This window comes from Grammomys surdaster, unplaced genomic scaffold (assembly GCF_004785775.1).
Source record: "Grammomys surdaster isolate TR1022 unplaced genomic scaffold, NIH_TR_1.0 125167, whole genome shotgun sequence".
Taxonomy (NCBI): Eukaryota; Metazoa; Chordata; class Mammalia; order Rodentia; family Muridae; genus Grammomys; species Grammomys surdaster.
Window position 1 is genome coordinate 428,863 of NW_021620060.1, and position 23,594 is coordinate 452,456.

The 23,594-nt window shown below is 39.7% G+C and overlaps 1 protein-coding gene across 2 annotated transcripts in view; it reads right to left on the minus strand.

Annotated features, from left to right (window-relative positions):
- The window catches only part of Slc9c1 (solute carrier family 9 member C1), a 75,280-nt gene that overhangs the window by 19,388 nt on the left and 32,298 nt on the right, over positions 1–23,594 (minus strand). For both annotated transcript variants that reach the window (XM_028785241.1, XM_028785242.1), the window contains 8 exons: positions 23,226–23,345; positions 20,297–20,492; positions 18,465–18,650; positions 17,109–17,258; positions 15,721–15,772; positions 14,218–14,366; positions 9,872–9,997; positions 8,588–8,686 (listed from right to left, as the gene is read on the minus strand). In XM_028785241.1, coding sequence (XP_028641074.1) covers positions 8,588–8,686; positions 9,872–9,997; positions 14,218–14,366; positions 15,721–15,772; positions 17,109–17,258; positions 18,465–18,650; positions 20,297–20,492; positions 23,226–23,345 — 1,078 coding nt within the window. The remainder of the gene's footprint in view (positions 1–8,587; positions 8,687–9,871; positions 9,998–14,217; positions 14,367–15,720; positions 15,773–17,108; positions 17,259–18,464; positions 18,651–20,296; positions 20,493–23,225; positions 23,346–23,594) is intronic.

The window sequence follows — 23,594 nt, forward strand, 5'->3', positions numbered from 1 at the left end:
ATCGAGAACCCACTGCACTCAGAGCAGCCGAGGAGCCACTGCACTCAGAACAGAAGGATTACCAGATCCAAGAGGTGGCCTGAGTCCCAGGAGTTCTTCCACCCGGGAGATTAGGGGCATAAGACCACAGAGACCTCTGGACTCCGAGGAGCTCTGCAATAAGCAAGATAACTGGAAATACAGATTCCAATCTTACACAGAGAGGGCAGGTACCACTAGAGTTACCCAGATGGCGAAAGGCAAGCGCAAGAACATAAGCAACAGAAACCAAAGTTTCTTGGCATCATCAGTGCCCAGTTCTCCCAATATAGCAAGCCCTGAACACCCCTTCACACCTGAAAAGCAGGATTCAGAATTAAAATCACTTCTCATGATGATGATAGAGGATTATAAGAAGGAATTAAGTAACTCCCTTAAAGAAATACAGGAGAGTACAAGTAAACAGATAGAAGCCCTTAAAGAGGAATCACAGAAATCCCTTAAAGAAATGCAAGAAAACACAAAGAAGGAATTAAACAAAAACATTCAGGATCTGAAAATGGAAATAGAAACAATAAAGAAAGTTCAAAGGGAGACAACCATGGAGATAGAAAACCTAAGAAAGAGATCAGGAGTCACAGACGCAAGCATCACCAACCGAATACAAGAGATAGAAGAGAGAATCTCAAATGCAGAAGATACGGTGGAAAATATTGACACAGTTGTCAAAGAAAATGAAAAAAGCAAAAAACTCCTAACTCAAAACATCCAGGAAATCCAGGACACAATGAGAAGACCAAACCTAAGGATAATAGGTATAGATGAGAATGAAGATTCCCAACTTAAAGGGCCAGTAAATATCTTCAACAAAATCATTGAGGAAAATTTCCCTAACCTAAAGAACAAGATGCCCATAAACATACAAGAAGCCTACAGAACACCAAATAGACTAGACCAGAAAAGAAATACCTCCCGTCACATAATAATCAAAACATCAGATGCACAAAACAAAGAAAAAATACTAAAAGCAGTAAGGGAAAAAGGTCAAGTAACATATAAAGGCAGACCTATAAGAATTACACCAGACTTCTCACCAGAGACTATAAAAGCCAGAAGAGCCTGGACGGACATCATACAGACCCTAAGAGAACACAATTGCCAGCCCAGATTACTATACCCAGCAAAACTCTCAATCAATATAGATGGTGAAACCAAGATATTCCATGACAAAACCAAATTTGCACAATATCTTCCCACAAACCCAGCACTTCAAAGGATAATGGATGGAAAACGCCAACACAAGGAGGGAAACTACAACCTAGAAAAAGCAAGGAAGTAATCTTCCAACAACCCCAAAAGAAGATAACTATACAAACATAACTTTACCTCTAATAACAAAAATAACAGGAAGCCACAATCATTTTTCCTTAATATCTCTTAACATCAATGGTCTCAATTCCCCAATAAAAAGACGCAGACTAGCAGACTGGATACACAAACAAGACCCAGAATTTTGCTGCATACAAGAAACACACCTCAGTGACAAAGACAGACACTACCTCAGAATAAAAGGGTGGAAAACAATTTTCCAAGCCAATGGTCCCAAGAAACAAGCTGGAGTAGCCATTCTAATATCAAATAAAATCGACTTCCATCCAAAATTAATCAAAAAAGATAAGGAAGGACACTTCATACTCATCAAAGGAAAAAGCTACCAAGGTGAACTCTCAATTCTGAACATCTATGCCCCAAATGCAAGGGCACCTACATACATAAAAGAAACTTTACTAAAGCTCAAAACACACATTACACCTCACACAATAATAGTGGGGGATTTCAACACCCCACTCTCAGCAATGGACAGATCATGGAAACAGAAACTAAACCGAGACACTTTGACATTAACAGAAGTTATGAACCGAATGGACTTAACAGACATCTATAGAACATTTCATCCTAAAACAAAAGAATATACCTTTTTCTCAGCACCTCATGGTACCTTCTCCAAAATAGACCATATAATTGGTCACAAAACAAGCCTCTACAGATACAAAAAGATTGAAATAATCCCTTGCCTCTTATCAGATCACCATGGAATAAGACTGGTCTTTAATAATGACAAAACCAATGGAAAACCCATGTGCACATGGAAACTGAACAACTCTCTACTCAATGATGACTTGGTCAAGGAAGAAATAAAGAAAGAAATTAAAGACTTTTTAGATTTCAATGAAAATGAGGACACATCATACCAAAACTTGTGGGACTCCATGAAGGCAGTGCTAAGAGGAAAACTCATAGCTCTAAGTGCCTACAAAAAGAAACTGGAAAGAGCACACACTAACAAGTTGACTGCACAACTAAAAGCCCTAGAACAAAAAGAAGCAAATACACCCAGGAGGAGTAGAAGGCAGGAAATAATCAAACTCAGGGATGAAATCAACCAAATAGAAACTGAAAGAACAATACAAAATATCAATAAAACCAGGAGTTGGTTCTTTGAGAAAATCAACAAGATAGATAAACCATTAGCCAGATTAACCAGAGGGCACAGAGAGAGTATCCAAATTAATAAAATCAGAACTGAAAAGGGAGACATAACAACAGAAACGGAAGAAATTAAAAAAATCATCAGATCCTACTACAAAGGCCTATACTCAACAAAACTGGAAAACCTGGATGAAATGGACAATTTCCTAGACAGATACCAGGTACCAAAATTAAACCAGGAGCAGATAAACCATCTAAATAGTCCCATAACCCCTCAGGAAATAGCAGCAGTCATTAAAAGTCTCCCCACTAAAAAAAGCCCAGGACCAGATGGTTTTAGCGCTGAATTCTATCAGACCTTCAAGGAAGACCTAATACCAATTCTCTTCAAACTATTCCACAAAATAGAGACAGAAGGAACACTACCCAATTCGTTCTATGAAGCTACAATTACACTCATTCCCAAACCCCACAAGGACCCAACAAAGAAAGAGAACTTCAGACCAATCTCCCTTATGAACATCGATGCAAAAATACTCAATAAAATTCTAGCAAACCGAATCCAAGACCACATCAAAACAATCATCCATCATGATCAAGTAGGTTTTATCCCAGGAATGCAGGGATGGTTCAATATTCGGAAATCCATCAATGTAATCCACTATATAAACAAACTTAAAGAAAAAAACCATATGATTATCTCACTAGATGCTGAGAAAGCATTTGACAAAATTCAACATCCCTTCATGATAAAAGTCTTGGAAAGATCAGGAATTCAAGGCCCCTACCTAAACATAGTAAAAGCAATTTACAGCAAACCAGTAGCCAACATCAAGCTAAATGGAGAGAAACTTGAAGCAATCCCACTAAGATCAGGGACTAGACAAGGCTGCCCACTCTCCCCCTACCTATTCAATATAGTACTGGAAGTCTTAGCCAGAGCAATTAGACAACAAAAAGAAGTCAAAGGGATACAAACAGGAAAGGAAGAAGTCAAAATATCGCTATTTGCAGATGATATGATAGTATACTTAAGTGACCCCCAAACTTCCACCAGAGAACTCCTAAACCTGATAAACAACTTCAGCAAAGTGGCTGGTTATAAAATCAACTCAAACAAATCAGTAGCCTTCCTCTACATGAAAGATAAACAGACTGAAAAAGAAATTAGGGAAATGACACCCTTCACAATAGTTGCAAATAATATAAAATACCTTGGTGTGAATCTAACCAAGCAAGTGAACGACCTGTATGACAAGAACTTCAAGTCTCTGAAGAAAGAAATTGAAGAAGATCTCAGAAGATGGAAAGATCTCCCATGCTCATGGATTGGCAGGATTAATATAATAAAAATGGCCATCTTGCCAAAAGCAATCTACAGATTCAATGCAATCCCCATTAAAATCCCAACTCAATTCTTCACAGAGTTAGAAAAGGAAATTCTCAAATTCATATGGAATAACAAAAAACCTAGGATAGCGAAAACTATTCTCAACAATAAAAGAACTTCGGGAGGAATCACCATCCCTGACCTCAAGCTGTACTACAGAGCAATAGTGATAAAAACTACCTGGTATTGGTACAGAGACAGGCAGGAAGATCAATGGAATAGAATTGAAGACCCAGAAATGAACCCACACTCCTATGGTCACTTGATCTTTGACAAAGGAGCTAAAACTGTCCAGTGGAAAAAGGACAGCATTTTCAACAAATGGTGCTGGTTCAACTGGAGGACAACATGTAGAAGAATGAAAATTGATCCATTCTTATCCCCTTGTACAAAGCTCAAATCTAAGTGGATAAAGGACCTCCACATAAAACCAGATACACTGAAACTAATAGAAGAGAAGGTGGGGAAAAGCCTCGAATACTTGGGCACAGGGGAAAAGTTCCTGAACAGAACTCCAATGGCATATGCTCTAAGATCAAGAATTGACAAATGGGACTTCATAAAATTGCAAAGTTTCTGTAAGGCAAAGGACACTGTCAATAGGACAAAACGACAACCAACAAATTGGGAAAAGATCTTTACCAATCCTTCATCTGATAGAGGGCTAATATCCAATATATACAAAGAACTCAAGAAATTAGACTCCAGGCAACCAAATTACCCTATTAAAAAATGGGGTATAGAGCTTAACAAAGAATTTTCAACAGAAGAAACTCGAATGGCCGAGAAGCACCTAAAGAAATGCTCGGCATCCTTAGTCGTCAGGGAAATGCAAATCAAAACAACCCTGAGATTCCATCTCACACCAGTCAGAATGGCTAAGATTAAAAACTCAGGTGATAGTAGATGCTGGCGAGGGTGTGGAGAAAGAGGAACACTCCTCCATTGTTGGTGGGACTGCAAGATGGTGCAACCACTTTGGAAATCAGTGTGGCGGTTCCTTAGAAAATTGGACATAGCATTACCCGAGGATCCAGCTATACCACTCCTAGGCATATACCCAGAAGGTGCTCGAACATATAATAAGGACATATGCTCAACTATGTTCATAGCAGCCTTATTTATAATAGCCAGGAGCTGGAAAGAACCCAGATGTCCTTCAACTGAGGAATGGATTAAAAAAATGTGGTATATTTACACAATGGAGTATTACTCAGCTATTAAAAACAATGAATTTGAGAGGTTCCTAGGTAAATGGATGGAACTAGAAATTATCATACTGAGTGAGGTAAGCCAATCACAAAAGAACACACATGGTATTCACTCACTGATTATTGGATATTAGCCCAGAACCTTAAAATGCCCAAGATGCAACTCACAGGCCACATGAAGTCCATAAAGAATGAAGACCAAGTGGGGGTGATTCGGTCCTTCTTAGAAGGAGCAACAAAATACTCAAGGGAGCAAATATGGAGACAAAGCGAGGGACAAAAACTGAAGGAGGGGCCGTCTGAAGACCTTTCCACCTGAGTATCCATCCCATGTGCAGTCACCAAAGGTAGATGCTGATGTGGAAGTCAGGAAGTGCATGCTGATAAGAGCCTGATATGGATGTCTCCTCAGAGGTCTTCAAGAGTCTGACATATTCAGAGGCAGATGCTCACAACTAGCCATTGAAGTGATCATGGGGTTCTCAATGGAGGAGTTAGAGTGAAGACTGAAGGAGCTGAAAGGATTTGTGGCCCCATGAGGAGAGCAACAATACCAACCAACCACAGCTCCCAGGGTCTAAACCACCAGCCTGGGAGCACTTATGGAGAGATCTAGGGCCTTAGCTGAATATATAAGAGTGGAGGGCCCTGCTGGGCACAGGTGGAAGATGAGATCCTTGACCTCATGAAGGCTGGACGCCCCAGGGGGTGGGAGTTTTGAGGGTGGGGAGGTGGGAGTGGGGGGGTAGATAGAGGTTACATCCACAAAGAAGAAGGAGGAGGTGTGAGGGGATTGGGGGTTCCTGGGTGGGTGGGGGATGGGGTAAGGGGACAACATATGAAATGTAAATAAAACATCCAATAAAAAAATTAAAAAAAAAAAACCACACTCAGAAAATAAAAAAAAAAAATAAGTAATAAACAAATAAACAAACAAATAGAAAGAGAGAGAGAGAGAGAGAGAGGGCTTGGAAGGTGGCAAGTTGTTAGCCATTGTGTCTGGTTTGGAAATCATCATTTGCATGCTAACTGTTCTCTTAAAGGATCTCTTGGGAGCCTCTCACTTCCCTGGTTTCTGGGACTTTCAAGTGGCTATCCCCAGTTGCCCATCCTCTACTGTTACATATTTCTATTCAATTTCCTGATCTTCCATACTTTTCTTCTGACCCTTCCAATACCTGATCCTATCCCCCTTTTTTGCTTTCCCCTCCTCTCTCCCTCCTAGGTCCCTCCCTTCCTCTACTTCCTGTAATTATTTTGTTTGGGTAAATAGGCCACAGCAGAGGTGTCCCAGAGGCTTTCCACGCTAGTGGGTCCCACAAACAGGAGAAATGTCTGGAGTTCCAAAGGCTGGAGGCTTTGACGACGGCAGACCCCAATGACACGAGAAAGTCCTTGGTTCCAAAAGGGTTTATTTTCATGGTGGATGAGAGATGGATCTGGATATACCCCCCCTGAAACCCAGGGCAGACCTGAGTTAAATAGGGAGGGAGAAAGGGGGAGGGTCTGGGGAAGAATGCTTAGTTTGCTCCCCCCATTGGCCTTCATTAGTATGTAAATCTCTCTAGGGCTTGAGGCCTGAAGCCACACCCTCTATCTGTGCACTTCCGTAGGGGCTGTAATGGCCTACGTGACTGAAAAATGTAGGTCCACGGAGACTAGACTGCGTGTCAGGACCATGGTTCTGGGGATGTGTCCGAACACCTGCCGTTTCTCCCTTGGATTCTTGGGGTTCCAAGCCCATGGCCAGCCATGAACCAAGATACCCTTACACAGTCCCACAATTTTGTTCCCCCTTCTATGTAGGATTGAAGCATCCACACTTTGGTCTTCCTGCTTCTTGAGCTTCATGTGGTCTGTGAATTGTATCTGGAGTACTCTGTACTTTTGGGCTAATATTCACTTATCAGTGAGTACATACTATGTGTGTTCTTTTGTATCTGGATTACCTCACTCAGGATCATATTTTCTAGTTCCATCCATTTGCCTGTGAATTTCATGAAGTTATTGTACTTAATAGCTGAGCAGAACTCCATTGAGTAAATGTGCCACATTTTGAAGGACATCTGGATTGTTTCCACCTTCTGGGTACTATAAATAAGGCTGCTATAAACATTGTGGAGCATGTGTCCTTGTTATATGTTGGAATATCTTCTGGGTATATGCCCAGGAGTGGTATAGCTGAGTCTTCAGGTAGAACTATTTTCAATTTTCTGAGGAACTGCTAGATTGATTTCCAAAGTGATTTTACCAGCTTGCAATCCTACCAGGAATGGAGGATTCCAATACAATAACTTCATGAAATTCACAGGCAAATGGATGGAACTAGAAAATATGATTCCTCTTTCTCCACACCCTTGCCAGCATCTACTATCACCTGAGTTTTTGATCTTAGTCATTCTGACTGGTATGAGGTGGAATCTTGGCATTGTTTTGATTTGCATTTCCCTGATGACTAAGGATGTTGAACCTTCTTTAAGTGCTTCTCAGCCATTTGAGATTTTTCGGTTGAGAACTGTTTAGCTCTGTATCCTATTTTTTAACAGGGTTATTTGGTTCTCTGGAGTCTAACTTCTTGAGTTCTTTGGTATATTTTAGATGTTAGTCCTCTATGACTCAATGGGGATGACCGTAGCCAAAATAGACAACAAATGGGAGATAGAACCTGCAGAGACCCCAGTTGAACAATGGGGCCTCCCATTTATCTCAAAATTGTTAACCCAGAAATGTTCCTGTCTAAAGGAAAGATAGGGACAAAAATGGAACAGATACTGAAGGAAAGGCCACCCAGAGACCTTCCCATCTAGGGGTCTATCTCATCTGCAGACACCAAACCCAACACTATTTGCTGATGCCAAGAAGTACTTGCTGACAGGGAGCCAGGTATGAATGTTCCCTGAGAGGTTTTACCAGCACCTGACCAATACAGATACAAATACAGCCAATCATTGGACTGAGCCTGAGGACCCCAATGGGAGAGCTAGGGAAAGGACTGAAGGAGCTGAAGGGGATTGCAGCCCCATAGGAAGAACAATATCAACTAACCAACCAGAATATCCTGAGCCTCCAGAGACTAAACCACCAATGGAAGAGTGTACATGGAGGCATCCATACCTCCAGATACATTTGTAGAAGAGGATAGACTTATGTGACATCAATGGGAGGGGAGGCCCTTGGTCCTGTGGAGGTTTGATGCCCCAGTGTAAGGGGATGCTAGAGTGGTGAGGCAGGAGTGGGTGAGTAGGTACAGGAGCATCCTCACAGAAGCAAAGGGGAGGGCCAAAGAACAGATGGGATGGGTGATTTGTGGAGGGATAACGAGGAAGGAGGATATCATTTGAAATGTAAATGAATAAAATCATTAATAAAAATAAAATAAAAAAGAAAGCATCTCTTCATTTTATAGCATGAAAAGTCATTAATTCTTAATTTTGCAAAGTTCTTTTTTCTTATTTTTTTTCTTAAAAATGAACAGCTTGAATGCTCACAATCACATTCACAAGCCTCTCTGCTTTACCTTAACCATGCCTGAAATTATTACATAGATTCCTTCTGGCTCATCACCTTCTTCAAATATGTTATTTCCACAGTCAAATGTTACAACTTTTGCTTTTTCCTAAAGAGAAAAAAGATAAATTTGGGCGGTTGATCTATACTTTAATAGAACTTTTATACATTTAAAGTAAATATTCAATAAGATCTAAGAGATTGTGCTGGTTGCAATTTTGTGGTAGCAAAGAGGATTGTAAATGAACACAGGGGAAATTGGAGATCCACAAATATAAATTTTGTATCCAAATCCTATACATGCATGAAGACAAATAATCTAGAAATAAGAAAGGAGTGGGAGAATCAGAATGATTCATCTAGGTGAAAAGGTACAGGTAGACAGGGTGAATGATGTGTCTGTGTCTCAGGCACTATAAAATCTAAGCATATAACAACCCATTCTGAATAATTAAGGGAAAGTTTAAGCTTTGTGCTGAACAAGCACTGAAAAGAATATCATTAAAACACGTGAGGCCTATTGATTTAGTCATTCCACAAGCAATCTATGAGAATGGTGGGATGGGCATTCAAAAGATGAATGAAGCCAGGTCTAGTTGCTCATGTTTGTAATCTGACATTTGGGAAGCAGAGGCAAGATAAGTGATACTTGGAAGCCACCTTGGAATACATAGCAGTGTTCTTTCTCAGAAGCCATAACAATAAAAACTAAAGGGAAAGAAAGTAAAATGAAGGACGAATGAGCTAAATAGTGGGGGCAGAGATGTAAAATTACTTGCAATATAATATATATAATAGTACAGCATACATGCATATTGGAAACAATGGTAGCACATTTCTTACTTCAAACCAAAGACAACATGATGGTATTCTGGTGAAAAATTACCCCAAGGACCTACATCTCTGACTACGTCTGGTAGTTTTCAGAAGTGCAACAAGTCAGGATAGATTGAAAAGGGTCTGGGACCAGTGGACATTTTCAAGAAATTGCACAGAATCCACAGATTAATGAATTGAAAGAGAATTTAGTGTGAATGGCACCATCAATAGTTCAGCATAGACAAAATAAAGGGCATCTGGCCTGTGGGAAACAGAAGCTAAAGGTGGAGAGGCAGGTGCGAGGCAGCTTGTACTAGGACTTTGGGTTGTATTCAAAGAGATGTTGATTATAGCTTATAGACAGCAAGGGACAATTACAGAGTTTTAACTAGCAAGTATCATGGTCAAATCCTTACTGTTTTCATGATTATTTGTTAGTGCATTAAAGACATTATCAGGAGGTATAAATTTTTACCTGAATAAAGTTTATGGCTTCAGGATCATCACTAAGCCATGGGATATAGTATGGTGCTTCGTCAACATTAAATGGCTGGATAACAGACTGCAGATCAAGCACCTCAATCTTTTTGGCCATGATTAACTAGAAGCACAACATTTAAGAAAGAAGGTGAATCAAACTGTGTATACAGAATGAAGAGAAGAAAAAGAAGCAGGAGAAGAAGGAGGAGGAGGAGGAGGAGGAGGAGGAGGAGGAGGAGGAGCAGCAGCAGCAGCAGCAGCAGCAGCAGCAGCAGCTTTTTACTGTACTGCGTTAGTTAGCCCTCTGCTCGGGAGGGCATTGCAGACCCCAGCCACAGCATGTAACAGTTTCCCATTCTGGATTGTGGTGCTTTAAGTTAGAAGTGTCTCCTGCAGACTCACATGTTTGAAGATTTAATCCCCAGTTGGTGACATTATTAGCGGATGGTTTAAGAGGTGTGGCCATGCTGGATGAAGAATGTCACTAGGAGTCGGGGTTGGATTCGAGAGTTTCTAGCATGTCCCACATCAATTTGCTTTCTCGGCTTTATGTTTGGGGTGGAGAATGTGATCTCTCTGCTTCTTCTACCTACTGCCTGTAACTCCAGCTCCAGGGGATCCAATCCTCTCTACACTCTCTGACTGCCTGCACTCACACCACACACTCCTATGTATGCATTTGGGAGTATTTTATACACAAGTACTGTATTAAAATCCTTCCCCCCTCCTCCTGCATCAATTTCTCTCACTCCCTCTCAACTTCGTGACTTTTTCTTTAACTACTATCACATACATACACACATGCATACATACATACATACATACACACACATACACATACATACATACATACACATACATACATACATACACACATACATACACATACATACATACATACATACATACATACATACATACATACATACACACATACATACATACAAATGTGCACACATCCACACTTATATCCTTTATCATCTGGTCTGCTGAGTCCATTTGGGCATAGGATACCCTCTCAGGCATGGGTTTTCAAAGCTGAGTTTCTGATTTGGCATCTCTGCTAGCTGATCTGGTTTGCATTAGCTCTCTAATATTTAAATTTTCTTTATCATAACTTGATAGAGCATTAATAATGTTTCTTGGCATTATGAGACGATAAGCAAAGGCATCATTACTGGTTTTGATATTCTCAGTTCTGTTTTTCTTTGTTTATTTTATAATATGGTCTCATGTAGTCTGGCCTCGCCTCTAATCCACATGTACCTAAAGAATATCTTGAACTTCTGATCCTCCTGCCTCTGCTTCTAAAGAACTTCCATATATGTATGTCCTTCCATAATCAGCTGTTTTTCTTTGCATATGTGTAGTTAACATATGCAAGTATTGAACATAGTACAAGTAACATAGTACAAGTATTGAATTCAGGGTTTTGTTTGTTGTAGGCAAGCACTGTACCACTGAACTTCAGCCCTGGCTTTCTCAGGTTCTAGTTTTGTAAGATTCATTATTAATTTTAATTATGTGCTTGTATATTTGTGTATGTGTGTGGAGGTATATGTATGTGTGTGTATTGCTGTATGTGCATATATGTATGTATATATGTGTGGTGTATGTGTATATGTGTATTGATGTATGTACGTGTGTGTGTGTGTGTACTGAGTAAGTGCATGCTCACAGAGGCTAGAAGAGGATGTAAGACCTCCTGGAGCTGGAGTTATAGGTGTAATGAGTTGTACGGGTACTGGGAACTGAACTTGGGTCCTCTACAAGAGCAATATGTCCTGTTAAAAAGACAAACTCCTCCTGGCAGGGGTGGGTGCCACTCTCTCAGAGGAGAAAGGGAGAGGGTGATGGGAGAGGACTGTGTGCATGTGGTGGTGGGGAAACCTGGAGGAGGGGAGGCTGCAATCAAGATTCTTTGGAAGGGGACCAAAATACAGAAGAAAATATGGAGACAAAGTGTGGAGTAGAGACTGAAGAAAAGGCCATCCAGAGACTGCCATCCCATATACAGTCGCCAAACCCTATTGTGGATGCAGGGAAGTGCTTGCTGACAGGAGCCTGATTTGACTGTCTCCCGAGAGGCTCTGTCAGAGTCTGATAAATACAGAGGTGGATGCTGGCAGCCAACCATTGGACTGAGCTTGGGGTCCCCGATGGAGGAGCTGGAGAAGGGAGTAAAGGAGCAGAGGGGGTTTGCAGCCCCATGGTGGGATCAAGTGTCAACTGGCCAGATCCCCTAGAAGCTCTCGGGGCTAGACCACCAACCAAAGAGTACACATGGATGGACCCAGGGCTCTGGCCGCGTTTGTGGCAGAGGATGGCCTTGTTGGACATCAGTGGAAGGAACAGTTCTTGGTCCTGTGAGGGTTCGATGCCCCAGTGTAGGAGAATGCCAGGGTGAGAGGTGGGAGTGGGTAGGTGGTGGTGGTGGATCACCCTCATAGAGGCAGGGAGGAATGGGATAAGGGGTTTCTGGAGGAGAGACCTGGAGAGGATAACATTTGAAGTGTAAATAAAATATCCAATAAAGAAAAAAATAGAATTGAAAGACTGAAAGTCAATAAAATGAGTCACTGAAAGTAAAAAAAGAGATGTAAAATAAATAAATTAAATTCATCAATGGAAAAATGTCCCAGGGCATGAAAAAAATAAGTTCAAATTAAGGTGGGGGAGAGAGGGGGGTGGGCTATTTCTTCAAACCATAGGTTCTATTTCATTTTTTCTTTTTTCCTTTTTTGCCTTCCTCTTTATTTCCTTCATTTTCCTTCCTTCCTTCCTTCCTTCCTTCCTTCCTTCCTCCCTCCCTCCCTCCCTCCCTCCCTCTCTCTCTCTCTCTCTCTTTCTCTCTCTCTCTCTGTTCCTTCCTTCCTTTCTTCTTCTTCCTCCTCCTCTTGCTCCTTGTTTTTGTAGTCAAATTCTCTCTATATAGCCCTGGCAGGCCTGATAATATGTATTCTTTGATTAGTAGAGATGTTAAGTATCTCTTTAAAACAGCCATATCCTTTTTGTATAGAATCTTCCATGTTCACACACCCATGGCCAGCATTTCTTTCTTCATTAAGACTGAGGACATTCGATTCTATACATATGGTACATATTATATCATCCTTTATCTGTCTATGCGGCAGATACTATGAATACTGTTTCTATGAATACAGATGTAAAAATCTCTTAAAGACTTGGCCTTTTCCTACCTTGAATGTATATCAAAGAACTGCTAGCAACACAAGTGGGTTGTGAGAGCTTCACTACTCTTTCCCACAGAGATGGTACAGGTTTACATTCCCACCAGTGGCTCACAGGGATCCCATTTTCTCTGCTTGGTTACGGACATGTATTTTCTGTTTCCCTGATTCTGTGTGATCGGGAAACATGACATCATTTCTGTTCATTTCTGTTTGTTGTCTCATTTGTTTTGATTTCGACTTCACCAGGCATTAGTGACAGTAGGCAAATTTCTACATGTTTATCAGGGCGTTTCGATGTCTTTTTTTGGAGAAAATATCTTTTCATATCCATTCTCATTTCAAAAATCAGGTTTGACTAGTTTTAGGAAATTTCTTTATGTATCAATATCTTAAATGTATAGATTGAAAATGTTCCCTTTCACTCTGTGGATTAGTTTTTTAGTATGTGATAATTTAATTCACATTTTAAAGTGCTGTTTCTGTCTTTCCTTCCTTTTATTTCTGCATGTGCTTTAGACAATAATTCCAAGAAATCAGCCTAGATGGTGATGGAATTCTATGTTTTTATGTTTTCTTCTTTAATTCTATGATTTTAGATTTTATATTTAGGCTATGGATTCATTTTGAATTATTCTTTTCTACATGGTTTTAGGTAAAGGTCCAACTTCCTTATTTTCTAAAAATAGCCTGTGGTTTGATCATGTTAGTTCTAAACTTCTTGCTCATCTTTGCCTTTCATTTGGGAACCTTAATAAGCTGTAAATATTTGTCTTTAAAATTTTATATCTGCACCTCACTTTCTTCCAACTCCCCACAAGATTTTCTTCTGCCATTTTGACATTTTTTTATTTTTCTTTTTAAAATACTTATAATTCTTTTGGTTCTACATTATGCTGTTTTTGCTCTAGTTTTATTTGTGAAGCACTTGGGTTGGTTCTTTTTCTTTCATGTACCTTTTTTGGAAGGTTTTTGTGACGATCCCAAGGAGCACATTTAACATCATGAAGTTCCAACCGTCTAGTGTGAGTTTGAACACGCTTCATATTCACAGAGCACAAAGGAGCTGAAACCTTCAGTATCCCAGTCTCATCCTTTCAGTGGCTTTCATCATAAATCTACATGCTTCATCTAAATTTCACAGTCTCACCTTGTTAATCTCAGAGCCTTCCAGCTTGTGTATAATTCCTTTGGACCTGAAAGCCTTGACAATTTCTCTGGCCATATTGAGCATGACATTAATCTCTTCCTTGGTTTTCATAGTGACAGCGATTTCTGGATGATCATACTCTAAGTAGCCTGAAGAATAGTGGAATATTTTCAGGTAAAATGAGAAGATTGTCTTAAGAGAAGACCCAAAGCTAACTATTCTCCTCTAAGTCCAAAGTGTGCAACTTTCACCCAGGGGCAAGCAACCCACCTCTGTTATCAGCCCCTCACCAATAGTGATGAGATACTGTCCTTTTCTTGGATAATACTCACACTTGTGCTGAGCCTATGGAAAAGTAATGGAAAGCCCTTCCCTAAACTAATGGTTGCACTGGTCCACTCCTGCTGGGCCCTGAAAGCATGCTTGAGGCCACATGTCTGGTATTCATGATTCATTTTCTTGTTTGGTTCAAAACAGCACCTTTGAGTATGTACTACATGTTCATCTATGGTTTCCAATAAAGTCCTATAGCTAGCTCTTTCTGGGTCATTTTCCTTTTGTGCTCTTGGCAAATCTAAAAGACACATTTGTATGTGCCTTTCTGTTTATGTTTTCTGGATTCCTAGATGCCCATTTAAACCTCATCCCACTCACTTTGGACATGTGGGCTTTCCCTTGGTTATGATCGCTTCTCTGCCCTGAGATTATTTGCCACACAGCTTTCTCAGGCTCCACTCCTGGGCTCTCTGGGTTCTTTGGTTGCCAGCCACTTCCTGCCAAGCCCTGTTTTTGCATGTGAGCCCTATGTTATTAGGGTGTTTGTTCTATTCAAACACCCTATACCAGAAGTATTTTCCCTATACCAGAAGTATAGCTTGGCATGATTCAGAGGTGACACTCTTGCCAGGTGGGCATTGAGCCCTCTGCACTCCTCAGAGAGACCCTCAGGCTCTATTTTGATTCCAACCCATAAATCATGAGTCTCTGTGGCAATATTCTTTGAGTCACTCATGAAGGCACAAGTTGTATCTGGTTTGGAAGAAAGGGAAATTAATCAGGCTACAAATGATATATAGAATCTTAGTATGGTAATGTGGATTGTTTGAACACACACTAAAAACCAGAGAACATGTGTGATGAGGTAATACTATACTAATACATTTATTATATGTTAACATAATTTTACACTAATATTACATAGCATGGAAAACTCAATCATGTTGTTTGTTTAAGTTTACCATTTTACTATTAAGAATTAGGTTTTGGGGGTTGGAGAGTTGGATCAGTGACTAAGGACACTTGCTGATCTTGCAGAATACCAAGGTTCACCTTCCAGAACCCACATGGAGGCTCACAACTGTCTGACTTTAGTTCCTAGGGAGTCTAACCTTCTTCTGGCGTCTTGTGAAACTACATGCACATGGTATGTTGGCTATGGCTTTTCTGAGATTGTCATAACCATAAGAGATGGTTAAGTTGTATATTTAGAGTGAAGGTACCTACCTAGCTCTTTCATAGCACATTCCATATTCCTCATTACTCGCTTTAACAGTATCTATAGAACAAAAAGATATCATCTTCATTGGAAAAATAAACCATTTAAAAGAAGTTTTGCATTTGTAACTGATGTTTAAGCTAATCTGATAACTTTATTCCAGAGGATAAGGGATGGCATGGAGAGATATCTCAGCAGTTAAGAGCTCTTGCTGCTTTTTCAGAAGACTAGGGTTCATTTCTCAGAACTCACAAAGCAGCTTCAACTGTTCTTAAGTCTGGTTCCAGGAGACCTGGTGCCCTCTTCTGGCTTAATGAGTAACAGGCATCTACATTGTACAGTTATACATACATGCAAAACATTTATGCACATAAAATTAAAATAAGTAGTTTTATGCAGGATGGAGAATGCTTTAAGGATTGGAATAGAATTTAGGCAGTGAGCTTTAAAATTAGGGACACAAAGATGATTTTCAATCAGAAATACACAGAACATTTGACCAAAGTATGAGAATTGAAATTGTAACTAGAATGTGTTGATATTTTAGAGACCCAAGTCCTTTGTGTCTTCTCCTTTGCTCTCTCAAATCTTATTGCTAGGTATTACTTGTGAGAGATTGTAAGAAAACTTAGGAAAATTGGCTTATAATTGCAGGTAGCAGAGAAAAGAAATGCTATTTTTGTGTTCTGCCATGAATTTGGTGTGCAATATTTTTACTATGCTTTTAGCACATATAATTTGGCATTCAAGTGTTACAAATTGCAATGAGGACAGGTTTGAACTCTACCTAGCTACATACCACCTACATAGTACAAACACTAATCTGCTTCAAACAGAATAAAAAGTAAACTCTAGGATTTAGAGCTGAGAGCTGTTTTTGCCACTTCTCAGCCAAGGGAGTGTAGGCATGATCAAATGAATCTCTCTTGACCCCATTTTTCATCTGCACAGTGAGAACACATGACTGGATACATGTAGATAACTGTTGATTTTTTAAATACTGTTTGTCAGACCACTGGCTTCTATTTTCCTTAGTTTTTAATTGGGTCAAAACCAGAAAAATGGAAAGAAATGGTAGGAGCTTTGGGGCACAGTGAGGAAACTGTTCAACACTGTGCCCACCATTCCTCACTCTGGAGTAGTTCCTGACTAATACGGGAGCCTGCACTAAGAGAGGGTTGAGCCCTTTGCATGGATGCAAAGGCACCTTCCAAGAAGCTCCTAGTATGCTACTATAGCACTGGTATTTACAGACTTTCTAGTTAAGTAAGGTAAGTGATGTAGCAAGCCAGGAATCAGAGGCTATATCTACATGTGGACTCAGTACAGGATGTGTGTCAGCAATGCGGTAGTAAAAAGAGTGGAGGTTTCTCCTCATGTCTCGGTTTGCTCTCACCTGTTTAGTCTGTTTGGAACTTGCAATCTGATCAATTATATTGAGTACATCCATTTCCCCTTGGACGTAGCCTTTCAGTATAGCATACTGAAAGGATATCTGCTGGCTCATCCTTTTGTCTATTATTTGCAGCAATTTTGGTGTTACAAGCTAAAAAAAACAAAATACAAAAAAGAACTATTATTAAACATTACCTGTATAGCTTTTGTTTATACTTAGCCTACTTTGCCTAATTGCTTTCTCTGCTTTTTGACAGCAGTGCAAGATGTCAGCCCTAAGCTTTTGCTCCAGCTGCCATGTCTCCCATCTACGACAGACTCTTGTCTCTGTGAAACCCAAATACATTCTTTCTAAGCCAACGTGGCGATGGCTCTTTACCAAAGCTATAGGAAATTAATTTCCCAGCATGCAATTATTTTGCAGCCATCCTGCTTCATGACATGCATATATTCTTATGAGATGTATATATTCTTATGCCATTTCCCTTCTAAAAGCACGCTTCAAAGGAATAAAGATTACATCTAGTTTCTCTTCCCACTTACAAGGTCTGTCATTTGACATAAACATCCAGAGTTCTCTGAATATATTTCCAGAGTTTTCTCAGATCCAGAATTCCTTATCCAGTCTAGGGATACTCCCTATTAGAAAGAAAGAACTATAGACTTTGGAATACTGTAGACTTGGTGTCCATAGATAAAATTGTGTACTAGTGTTACTTATTGTTCTGCAGAACACTACAAAAATATATACTGATAACTGACTTTAGACCTGGTTGGTTTACGTCTTAGTCTCCAAAGCATTTCTAAGGATGTATAAGAAAGACATAACAGCCTATGCTGTGTCTGTACCCAAACATCCTCTTTTGACGTAGCATGGAACAACTTTCCAATCACTGATGTAATCATATAAGAACTAAATAACTTCCACCATATGTGGTAAAGCAACACTGATTAGGCAAGTAATTTTATGTGACACTGAATTTTTACAATATGACATGCTCTGTGTGGTGATTTGTTTTGATGACTTTCATCTTTTAACTCCCAGGCAAACTGTACAAAGAAGCATTACTTACAATGCACTTGTACCTATGTAAATGCGGATTTTCAAGCACTCTGCACTAAAAGGGAAAGCTGTTGTCATGAGTGCCTATAGTTCTGTCAGTGAAACTGATTTATAATGTGAGTATTCATAACATAAAATATTAAACTTGATTTGTTAACGGTAGCTAAATGGCTTAAACATCAGCCAGCCAGAAAATGTTTTCCCTTAACCTGTTGAGCTAGTTTTTAACTGACACTCCCTGAATCCAAGCTGACAGAGGAAGCCAAAGTCCTATGTCCTTCCTTTGCTCCTTACCTTCAAGATGCGCAGTATACGAATGAGTCGAACCACGTTCATGAAGACCACAATCTTAGTTATGTCAAAATTGTAACTAATGGAGTCTGTTTCGATAAGTATTACATCTAGGATGCCTACTAAGGTAATCCCGAACTCAAACAGGAGCCAGGTGTGTGAAAAAAATTCCTTCCTCATTGCTGCCACCTGTTGATACAAAAGGAAATTAGACTGTCATGTTTCCTGCTTTTTTTCCTCCAACATAATATTTTGATTGACTCTTTGGAGTACAGTCCTCTGTCATATTCACTTCTCAGTCTTTGTCTGTCCACCTCAACCCCTGCTGTCCTTGACACCTTTCCCCGAGCCAAATTAACAGCAACAACAACAACATCAACAACAACCACCACAACATAAACCAAACAATTTGTGTTATCACTGGGCATATTCAAATTTTCAGTGGCCTGCTCCTTAAATACAGCTGAGGAACCACTGCTCACCTCCCGAAAGGGAATGCAAGCATTACCAATTATTTGTTTCCCTAACCTTCCTAGGATGCAGTATGTCAGAAATATCACCAATAATACCACCCTCAGGCAAGTGAGTGGAGGACACTCAGGATGCCACCCATTAGTGAAGAAAAACTGTTAAAAGACTACTGATGTAGGCTTAACAATACAGCTCAGGTGTAGACAAAAGACAGATTTATCAAATGGCACTGGAGTGGTCAATGGTCAGCAGTTGGAAGGCAAGACAAAGTCATAAAAAAATATTCTGTATCAAGGTTCCTTACATTTCAAACAGCCCTAAACGCCACAAGAATCCCAAGGGTTTCTGTTTATACTATTTAATTATATCAAATGTGAGATGCTAAGTAGTAATTCAGACAGTCCAGATTTTATTAAGTCGGTTCAAGATTTAAAGATTAAGTTGAAGAAAGGATGTCTTTTTTCTCTTGATTTTGTTTTGTGATGATGTAAAATACATCATTTTTAATATCTTAAAGACTTAGGTAAATGTTAATATTTTATCAAAACTGTCTTGGCAAGTATACCAATCCTCTTATTATAGTACATTGTAAAACTAACAGAAGGCATCACGTGTGGGACATGCTCAAACACGTCCATTTCAGAGTCGTTTGTCTTCAAACCTTCAGTCGTTGTTTTCAAACCTTGCTTTCCTGTCTTAGAGCAGCTGGTGTACACAAAACAGACTCTGGGTTCTGTGTGCTTTTTGTTTTGTTTTGTTTTGGTTTTGTATTATTAAGTTTTGTTTGTTTGATTTTCAGGGGGAGAGAGAGAGAGAGAGAGAGAGAGAGAGAGAGAGAGAGAGAGAGAGAAGAGGTGACTAGAATCTGGGAGGAGTTCAGGGAGGTAAAGAATAAGATAAGTATTGTGTGAAAATATTTTAAAAGAACATGATCAATGCAGCTTAAACCCACTCTGAACCTCTTTGACCTATATCGCTTGAATTTTTATTTTGGCAAATACAGAGTCAGTGCCTAAAGCATTCATATTTTCTACTATCACTCTCAAGATCACTTTAAAGAATTAAGTTTGTGTAGGCTGGTGAGATGGCTCAGTGGTTAAGGGCACTGACTGCACTATCAGAGGTCCTGAGTTCAATTCCCGGCAACCATATGATGGCTCACAATCATCTGTAATGGAATCCGATGCCTTCTTCTGGTCTGTCTGAAGACAGCTACAGTATACTTATATAAATAAAAAAATTAATTTTGTGTGCTCTGAGAAGAGACACAATTCTTCCTTAGAAAAGTCCAGCTCATGTTGAAATGGGGTCAGGGAATTTCCTTATCTCCCATGATGCATTCATATGCACAAATTTTAGATTACCTTAAGTAGAGCCTCCAGAACATAAAATGCAAGAAAATAGTAGTTAGCACATTTTATCTCGCTTTCATAGATGTCTTTTAGTCGGGGAATCCAACAGATTATCATAGGATATGTGCTCATTAGTACCGCTAGGTATCCAGTATACTCAAATTCATTTGTGAAGACTATTTTATGGCATGCATGAAGAAATATGTATCTGAAAAAATAAAAAGAGGGAAGACACAATTTTAATCTAAAAAATTATATGAATTGTTTTTCCTTATTTGGTCAGTTCTAGCCCTGCTTAACTGGAGCCAGAGAGCTCTGCTGAATTCTAGGCTGTAATCTCACTAGTTAGGTGTCTGCACCCTTGATCAAATATGATTGGCTATTTAAAAAAAAAAAAAAAGGTTTCATTGGAAATACCTCATGTGTGGGAGGATAAAGCTGTTCCTAGAAGGTTTTAAGTGAAAATCCCTGTGCCAAGGGCAGGATACTTCCCTGTGAACTGTTGTTCAGGAGTGTTGCTGAGGCTCCCCTCAGCTCCACCCCAGGAAAAAAAATACATACACTTGCTACTGCTCCTGGTTGCCTAGCAACACTAGTTGGTAAGCCCCTACTGCTTGTCCCGAATGCCTTGCTCACAGGATATAGAGAAATCAAGCCAAAACAGAGTTTCCTTCCTGTTAGCTAGCTGTCATCATTTCAGAAAGTGGCATGAAGCTTCTCGGAAAAAAAATGTCATGACCAGTCTTGCTCGGCTGTGAAAACTGTGTGAAACAATGTCTGGATTGGCCAGACAAGATGGACCAACCCATGAACCTGTGGTGAGACTGTTTGGAGACCAATCAATTGCTTTCTGATTGAACGAGGGAATTTATGTCTAGAATTGTCAATCTGGTCAAAAAGCCTGTGGATGGGGAGGTAGTAGGCCCTAATGGGGAAACTATTGCTATCATTATACTGAGTGGACATTACGCACCCACCCAAGCCTATTAAAGGGCCGTGTTTATCTCCATAGGCAACTGCTGCTGTCAGCTTTGGTAGGAGAAACTCCCTTTTGCAATTTTACAGAGAATAGATGACTGTTAAATGTCCAGTCCTAAGGGAGCATCTATATCCCCCTTTGTGAGGCTAAGGGGACATCATGGGAGAAGGGTTAGAGACAGTAGGGAGAGGGGTGTAGAAAACAGACTTCCAGTCTAACAGCTGCTATACTCCTAAACTCACAGCAGCAGTCAATGCACAAGATCTGCAGATGACTTAGACGACTAAGGCCATGCAGAAGTTGACATGCTGTAATGTCTGGAGTAGAGGGTCACCTCTTTTCTCTGGATATATATATATATATATATATATATATATATATATATATATATATATATATAAACAGCTAAAAGTAGATGGGAGAATGAGAGAAACATTTCTTCAGATTTGTCGCTGCTTGTAAGCAGTAGATCACTGACTTTCTAGCTACTGCCCAGACTCCTGCCACAAACCCTGGTAATCGTTCTCCTTTCACAGCTCCTGTAAGAACCAGGTTCCCCTTCTTCATTCTTGGATTGGGCATTTACAGATTTTTTTTTAAAAATGTGGAAGGATTGCAGACAGAACTGCTTGAGAATGTATTGACGAGGCCTGTTGTTTTTCCAGATACTCCTTTCCTAGCAGTATCCATGGATCATTTTAAATATCCAGAAATATAAGAAAATGAAATAATTGTAAGCCTCACTGGATGAGATTAGCCCATTGTTGGACCATTTTGAGGGCGTAATACCTTTTTTCTCTCTCCTCTTGCACAAGGGACCTGAAACTTCCTCCAACTGAGCTGAAGCCTTTGGTCCATCATAACCCTCTGTCCTGGTATCTAGACCCACAAATCTCTGCCTCTTCCAAACCCAGTTCAAAGAAACAAAGGTTAGGTGCAAGTGTTCCCTAAACAAACTCCTACCCGCCATGTACTTGCAAATAAATGTCCACTCTGGCTCTAGCAAACAACTGTGCAACTATGTCTGCTAGTGCTAGTTTTCTGTCAACTTGACATAAGCTTGTGTACTTTTGGAAGAAGAAATCTTAATTGAGAAAATGTTCCCTTCAGAATTGGCCTGTGGACAATTGTGTGGCGTGTTCTCCTGACTGATGATCAATGACTGACTGATGTGGAAGGAGCCAGTCCACTGTGAGTGATACCACTCTTGGGCAGGTAGTTGATCATGGGGTGTATAAAAAAGCAGCCAGAGCGAGGTGCACTCCTCCTTGACCTCAGAATCAATTTTTGCCTCCACATTCCTACCTTGAGTCTCTGCCCTGATTTTCTTGGATGATGTACTACAAGCTGTAAGATGGAATGAATTCTTTCTTACTCAAGTTGCTTTTGGTCATGGAGTTTCATTAAAGCAATAGAAATACCAACTAAGACAACAACCAAAGGAAACTGATTTTGGGACACACACACACACACACACACACACACACGCATACACACAAACACACACACATATATGTATATATGCGCACACACAGGAACAAGCCACATATGCACATGTGTATACACAGATATACACACACAACACACATACAAAGACATGAACATAGAAGAGTAGTTAGTTTAGAGGAGTTGGAGGGTGACAAGAGTCGGCAACAGCAATGAATATTGCATATATGAAAATGTCATAATGAAATATATTACTATATAGTTAATTAAAAAGAGAACGTTTAGCACAGTACTAGAATGTTTGCCTAGCATACACAGCAACTTAAAAATACAAAACACTCCAGTCCTCACAATACAAGAAATATGTCACTCTTACATTTCCCCTTCTCTTAAGTGCTTTTTCATATGCGTGTAAGGAATTAAATTATAAACAACATCAAGTTATTTAGATTATAATTTAAAAAGAAACTAACTTTCAAAAGTTACCATCACATTTCTGATGTCAGGACTGCTCACCTTGATGGGACTCCTTTATCCTTTTTAGTATTATATACCCAGTTGAGTAGTAATTTTCTAATAAAGGTGAGAAATTTCTTGCTTTCTGAATAATTCTTTATATTCTCAGGAGTCATATATCTGAGAGAGAGGGGGGTGGGAATCATTAAATGTATTTTAAATATTTTGAGATAAGTCCATCACAGTACCATCAGAACACGGGAAGACTATTTTGTGTAATAATGACGAAACAGGACATCTCATCATGACTCCAAGTCTTGAATTGTAGATACACATCTGTGGAGTCAGGTTGTGAGATCAACTTATGAAAGAGAGTTCAGATTATTAAGTATTACAAGTACTAGAAATCTTAACAGTCAACCATGTTTC